We start from the raw sequence: 7,096 nt of genomic DNA, 5'->3' as shown, positions 1-7,096 counted from the left end.
GTCCTGGCTTCACCTTGCTCCTGCCATCTTGTTTAAATGTCTTTTTATGTATTTTATATGTATATAACCTGAACAGTTATATGAATGATTTATTCAAATGTTGATGCATTGGCATGTAGTTATTAGGGTGACTTTTTAACATCTGCTAGAAAATTCTAATCTGATAATGATTGTTACATAAAGTCAAAGGTGTGGTGATGTTTCCCTTGTTCCTGCTCATGGCTTCTTTGATTTGATGGTACAGGTTTGACCACTTTGTGAAACACAGACTCTTTGTATGACTGAACTGAACTTAGAGTGTTTACTTCAGTTTCCTGGTCTCTGTCTCTCTCTCACCTATGTGTGGTGGTGTTAGAAATGTTACAATTAATAAATTGATCCCCCTCAAACTCATTAACCTTGACTCACTATCCGTGAAGACTATACAAAAGAACTGTTTTTCATTACAGCACACTGCTCATCCACTACATAACTGTACTGGAGTTATGTTTTGATCTTGTGTTTATGGCCTTATGCCTATGCCTGCTATCTATGCTCTTCCTCTCGGTGGGAGGTGTTTTTGTTTCAGAGTGGCTGGGCGTGGTTTCCTGGGTGCTGGCTGCTGGTACACCTGGACCTCATCTGGACTCCCTCTCCTGCCCACAACTGCCTCCTCTGCTGTCGTTTAGTTCATTAAAGAAACCCTCAACCTAAGCTGTCAGTCTGCTTCTGGGTCTTGCTGCTGTTAGTGTAAGTTTGTGCATGGCTAATAATAATGATATCAACAAATAATCAAATGATGCACATCTCTTTTATTTGTATTTATTAATGTCATGACAGTCAAAAAGGGAACACATCTGTAATCTTTTTTCAATCTAACATGTAATCTTACCACAGATTATCAGACACACAGAAACTCAGTGCATTTGTGCAGACAGGCATGCAAAGATGACCTGAGAAAGTGGAGACCATGTCTAGTGAGCGGAGGTTCTGTGTTAACGGTCAAACTGGTTGGATGTGGTGGAAAGGCAACAGGAACAGTTCTTAAGGCATGACATGATTTACAAGAAGTATACAGTGGAGAGATGCTATATACAACATCCAGCTTTACTGAGCTTTGAAAGGACACCAAAGAATGAAGAATCTTTTTGTTTCTTCTCAATTAAGACTTGTATTGTGGTCAACGTTTGATTTCATCTCACACGCACATGCAAGATTCTGGTCTAATAATCATGGGTGCAATGGTACTGTTTCTCTGGTACCTGCTGGAAAAATGTAACTCATCAATAATCATGTTCAGTTTACTGGTTTATGCTTTGTATATATATTGTTTTAGTGATATGCTGAGAGCCAAACAAATTAAACACATTAAAATGACAATCTGTGTATATGCGCACCGGGCCCATGTGTGCAGACAGCAGCAGTGAATTATAAAAACACCACCATGTAGAGACAGAAACCACATGTCATTGTGCAAATAAGGTAAATAAGGTAAATAAGGTAAGTTGGAGGGGTTGGCTGCTCCCTAATTTCAAGGATGGGGAAACACTGCTTTGTGTGTGTGTGTCATGTCGTGGTTGTGTTGCAATATGGTGAAAAAGGCAGAGAAGCAGTCTAGCAGTTAAAAATAACTGGCTATTGAAAATAAAAATAATAAATGTATTGATAGGGAGAGATGGCACAAGCAAACTTGGCAAGAGAAACTGCATGAGGATGGATACTTATATAGTGGCACTGACGTCAGGACAAAGGTTGTGGTTGATTTGTTTGTGTGTTATAAATAATTGTCCAAATGCTTGCATATGGGGCCAATCTGCTGCAGCTCCTTCAGACTTAATAGCCAGTGAATCTGCGATTTTCTGTGTTTTTTTTTTTCACCTCCCGTCCTGAGCTGGAGCCCTCCAGCTTTCTGTAACTTAATGGGGTTTTATTTCTCGAAAGATACAGGCTGGGGTGTTAACCCAACCTTTCCCCCATGCACATGAAATGATGCATTAGTCTGGGTCAGTGAGCACAGCTCTGACAGATAAATTAAAAAGCCTGATCGTGGATTGAAGGTGAACACTACCTGCAAGCTCACACCATTGCTTTAATTGCCTTTAATATCACCCCAGGTATATAAGTTCTAGTATTTGTAAACTTAGGCAGAAAAATCTAAATACATACTAAACACATACTTTAAATTTAAACTGTAGGTGTACAAGAATATTTTAATAACTTAATAATAATTTTATTGTTTTACCCATGTTTCCTGCTGTGCCCTGTTGATGGCACATGTCAGTATTTACACAATGATTTAATGCCATGCTGTGCTGTACAAGCCAATTACATGTTATTTGTAATTTGAAGGACTCTTGTGTTTTGATGGTTGTCATGGTTTTAGGAGAAAATTCTAGAATATCATCGGTTGTCATGACATCCTTAAAGTTATGATGTCATGCGTAACAACCGTTGTGTGTTTAAAACACAGAAAATGTCAGGGTACTTACTCACAAACTTCATCGGAGAGGGGAGCTTTGGGACCGTGTTGAATGGTTACAGGCTTCCCAGTCTGACAAATGTGGCAGTAAAATGTATTAGGAAAGAATATCGATCGATGGCCATGAGGGAGATCAACGTTTTGAAGAAACTCAGATGTTTGGATCCGGACAAGTGCAATTTGGTAAAGTGTTATGGCTATTTCAAGCAAGGCAGCTACACTTATATTGCAATGGAAAAGTTAAATACAGATATACACAACTACATGGAAAACCACACATACCTACCTGTGGATGAGATTCGAGTAATCCTGCACCAGACCCTGGTGGCTTTGAATGCACTCAAGAGCATTGGTCTTGTACATTTGGATATCAAACCAGACAACATAATGCTTAGTCATGAAAAGCCGTTAAAGGTGAAACTGATTGATTTTGGTTTAGCCTCTGATGTGTCAGAAATAGAGCAAGGTTTCCACATACAACCTACTGGTTACACAGCGCCAGAGGTAACCTTGGGCCTCCCAGTGACCACGGCTGTGGATATGTGGTCTCTCGGATGTGTGGCGGCTTTCATGTATATAAACTCCCATCTGTTTCCTATCCAGGATCCATTTGAGGAATTAAGCATCATTATAAAGATGCAAGGTCAGCCAGCTAAACATGTGCTGGATAAAGGGATGTACACTAAAAGGTTTTTCTGGAAGAAAAAACATGGAAAGCAGCACACATGGCAACTGAAAACCAGGGATGAATACATGACCACAAACAGTATGCACAGCGAAGACTATGGTGGTATTTCTGAAGACTTTCATTGTGTGGATGATCTGCTCAAGATGCGCCAAGACCCAGAAACAGTCAAGAAGTGGAAAGACAATAGGGCATTTTTAAGCCTTCTTAAAAGGATGTTACACACAGATCCTGCAAAGAGAATCACGCCCATAGAAGCTCTGGGGCACCAGTTTTTGACCATGAGACACTTTCCTAACAAGAGTCCCACAGACCCAAGTGAACTTCCAGATGTTGAAGAACCCACACCTTCAACTTCCTGCAGCTTTGTTGGTCAAAACAACATTGGCACTAATACAAACAACACAAACAACAGTACACCCAAAGGGAAACTCGAGAAGTCCACTCTGAAGAGGATGACGTGGAATATACCTGACAAGTCTAGACCTGGAGATAAACCTGACAAGGCTAGACCTGGAGATAAACCCAACAAGCCTCTTTGTGGTGATAAAACTGACAAGTCCTGTCTAGAAGATAAACCGAACAAGTACAGTCAAGAAATCCACAGTCAACAACACAAGTCAGGCAGTGACAGAGAAAATACAGGTTTTAGCACAAATAAAACCCAGAAGACACTGCTGACGAGGATTAGAAATTTCTTTTTCAGGATATTGAGGCCTGAAGATGAACTCAACAAGTCTTGCACAGAAGATAAAACGAACAGGTCTAGTACTGGACATCAACCCAGAATGTCTCAGTGAGCGATTCGTTCTCTCGCACACATGGCAGGCAGCCGCATAAGCTCAGTTGGCAGGACAGGAAACAGATATGATTCGTTCACGAGTCGCCCCCGGATCTTCGTTCTTTTGTCACATGACGACCAAGCCACTCAGGCTGTGTGGCATCTGACCAGCAGCAAATGATCAGCAAACGAACGGATCGTTCGTGGATCGTTCACAGATCATTCATAGATTGCTCATTTGCTGAAGCTCAGCTCCGGGGCTGTGTACTGAGAAACAAACAAGGAAATGAATCTGATATCTGACCTCCTTCATTTGTGACAACCGGCATACGCTATCATAACTAATTAGTGGTCTTTGGTTCTTGTTGATGTGTAGAGTTATTGTGTATATAATGTAAAGTGTGTCTGTATATAAATGCTTTCGAAAATTATATGTTTTAGTGTTATTCGCCATTAAATAATAAAATATAATAATACATACTTTAATAGTTCCTGTACTTCATCCTCTCCGCTGCACATATGTGTTCATTTAATGATAAATATTTTTTAACTTTACCAGTGTGTAAGAAGCAGTTCTCCTTCTCGTCCGTCGTTCATTTGTCATGCGATAGGCTGCTCAGGCTGCACAGATCAGAGCTGTGGATTCCTTCTCGTTCTCGTTCTTCGTTCATCTGTCACGTGACGGGCTCCACACACGCTGTGTGGGAAGCAGCACACTCTCGTTCATGGCTGTTTTAGAAATGAGAGAAAAGAGGTTATTATTTCTCATCACATATAAATGTCATGTATGTATATTTGTCACCTGCCAATCTACGCTGCGGAGGTGTGGGATATCTGTGCGGAACATTTAGATGTCTCTACGGAGGACACACGGGGGGAACTCAGGAGACACACGGAAGGCACAGGTGGACGAGTGGACCTTTTCCCTGGTTGGATTCACCGCGATCTAAGTGGAATCTACGGACAATGTAGATTTACCAAAGACAGTGGATTACCCCAGGACTAAAAAGGATTTACCCGAACGACTGGAGTTTGGTGAGATCGCGTTTTATTCTTTTTTTTAATGGAGCGACGTCTCACCGAGGAACTGCTGATCTTGTCCTCACGGAGGGACACGGGTTCATTTGGACCGTTCTCTCGAACTCTGAACTATAAATATTCTGTATATATTATTTGGGAACTGATCGGGTTGCACTAAACTCTGGGGGTACAGGGGAGAAGCTTTGTGGAAAAAGACCGGTTGTGTCGCGCTGCTTGTGTGCGGAGCTGATCACCTGAGCTCTGCCTGCAACACAGCGTGAACTCTAAACAATCGATCTCTGGCTCCTCTGTGTTTTTGTAAATATTGTTGGGATTTTGGTGTGGTGTGTGTGGCCTAGCCTGGCGGTTTTTATTAACAGATAAACCAGCAGCAGCAAAATAAGACCCGCCCGTGAGAATAGTGCGTTGTGCCGTTTTCCTGATTTAAAAAAAAACAGGTGCTTTATTGTGGTGTGTATTTGCTCTCTTATGTGTTCACATGCTTTGAATTGCTTGTGGTAGTTGTGTATTATACTTTGTCAGCAAAATTAAATCAGTCTGTTTGTGGTCACTGTGCTCATTAAAAAGGACTTAAGGACCAAATCTTAGTAAAGACATCTGGCCTTAATACACCATCATAATGGTCAGAATGAAAAAAGGAAATTGTATTTAATATTATGTCATATGAGAAAGAGTGTTTGTGACTATAGAAACTCAACATTAAATTTGCTTCTAGTAAGATCTGTAAGATCACAACATTAGACTGTGTGAGTGTGTGCAGTCTGGAAGCTAGGGTTGTGTGAGCATGATGGCGAACACCATCACAGGTGGGAACATGTCCTCAGTGTGAACTAACCTTGAATGCAGTTGTCCCTGATTTTGGTTAAAGTCTTCTCTCTGTCAAAGTTACTCTTGCACGTAATTTCTTCACTTTGTAAATCCCTGTCGATCTTTGAGCGGACAAAGTAGAACTTCTTCTTCATCTTCCTGATCTTCTTAGCCAGTCTGACGTCATTTTCTCTGAAGCGAGTGTCTGAGATGATGATGAAGAAGTCATACTTCTCCAGTCCAACATGCTTCTTGTACTTATTAGCTGGAAACTTGGTGGTGCCGATACCAGGGAGATCCCATAAGACCACATTAGGATAGTTTGGATGAGGGTATGCTGTAACCTCTGTGGTGGTTTCTACACAACCAGTGGGTGCAGCTCCATCATCTCCATTGTTTATGCCTCTGAAGGCATTAACAAAGGTGGATTTACCAGAGCCAGACTCTCCAGTGACAGCGATGTTGAGTGGAATGTTGTTCTGCTTGTCTAAAAACTCATTGATCTTTTCTACAGCCAGGGTTTGATCACTGTTCTGGAGTACTTCTTTAATTACTTCTGCGAGTGGCTCAGAAGAAGGTAGACCAGCCATTGGCAACTGAAGGAAAGTATAGGAAGTTAGAATTTGAAAAAAGAATCAACAGATGATCATCATATTTAAAAATCTCCACCTATTCTACCTGATTTAGGAATAATCTAAGTAATGATCATAGTAAAGCGAGTTCTACTTAGTTACATACAGCACCATCAAAAGGATAAATCAGAATATTAGCAGGTACTTACACTGGAGTCCTGCTCAAACAACCACTGAGTGAGCAGCAACAACACCTTAATCTACACTGATATTTGTTAGACAAAGCACTAGGCTGTCATCAGCTGTCATTGACCTATCAAAACACTTTAGGTGACGCAGTATAAACCAATCAGTTGTCTTCATTTCAAGGTAAACCTGTAATACATGTCATTCCCAGGAAGTACACAGGGCGGAGCTGCAAGTATTCTGTAGGTGTGTAGGCGGGGAGAGTTTGAGTCTGTAAAGGGCTTTATGCACGCTATGGGTAAAACATTTTTATGTTTTAATGTTTAAAATCATTCATGGTCTGTCTTGTCCTCCACTTGGACAATTTATAAGCTGCCCACGGCTTATAAATAATCAGACCTGCCAACATGAATCTCCTTTGTCCTGACTTCACCTTGCTCCTGCCATCTTGTTTAAATGTCTTTTTATGTATTTTATATGTATATAACCTGAACAGTTATATGAATGATTTATTCAAATGTTGATGCATTGGCATGTAGTTTTTAGGGTGACTTTTTAACATCTGT

The 7,096-nt window shown here is 40.8% G+C and overlaps 1 protein-coding gene across 1 annotated transcript; it reads right to left on the bottom strand.

The window, feature by feature from the left end:
* Nucleotides 1–4,281: 4,281 nt before the first annotated feature.
* LOC114427696 (interferon-inducible GTPase 1-like) lies at nucleotides 4,282–6,603 on the bottom strand. The gene is made up of 3 exons (XM_028395886.1): nucleotides 6,554–6,603; nucleotides 5,801–6,368; nucleotides 4,282–4,653 (listed from the first exon to the last, which is right to left on the bottom strand). The coding sequence occupies exons 2-3, from the start codon at nucleotides 6,360–6,362 to the stop codon at nucleotides 4,592–4,594; spliced, it is 624 nt and encodes a 207-aa protein (XP_028251687.1). The 5' UTR covers nucleotides 6,363–6,368; nucleotides 6,554–6,603; the 3' UTR covers nucleotides 4,282–4,591.
* Nucleotides 6,604–7,096: the final 493 nt, after the last annotated feature.

The sequence above is a fragment of the Parambassis ranga genome, chromosome 22 (genome assembly GCF_900634625.1).
Source record: "Parambassis ranga chromosome 22, fParRan2.1, whole genome shotgun sequence".
NCBI lineage: Eukaryota > Metazoa > Chordata > Actinopteri > Ambassidae > Parambassis > Parambassis ranga.
This window is presented reverse-complemented; position numbering and strand designations above follow the sequence as displayed.

Excerpts from the sequence above, each read along its gene's own strand:
- LOC114427696 (XM_028395886.1), bottom strand. The coding sequence starts at position 6,362 with ATGGCTGGTCTACCTTCTTCTGAGCCACTCGCAGAAGTAATTAAAGAA. Across the intron at positions 4,654-5,800 it reads CAGGGACAACTGCATTCAAG|CCATGAACGAGAGTGTGCTG; the intron begins GTTAGTTCACAC and ends TTTCTAAAACAG.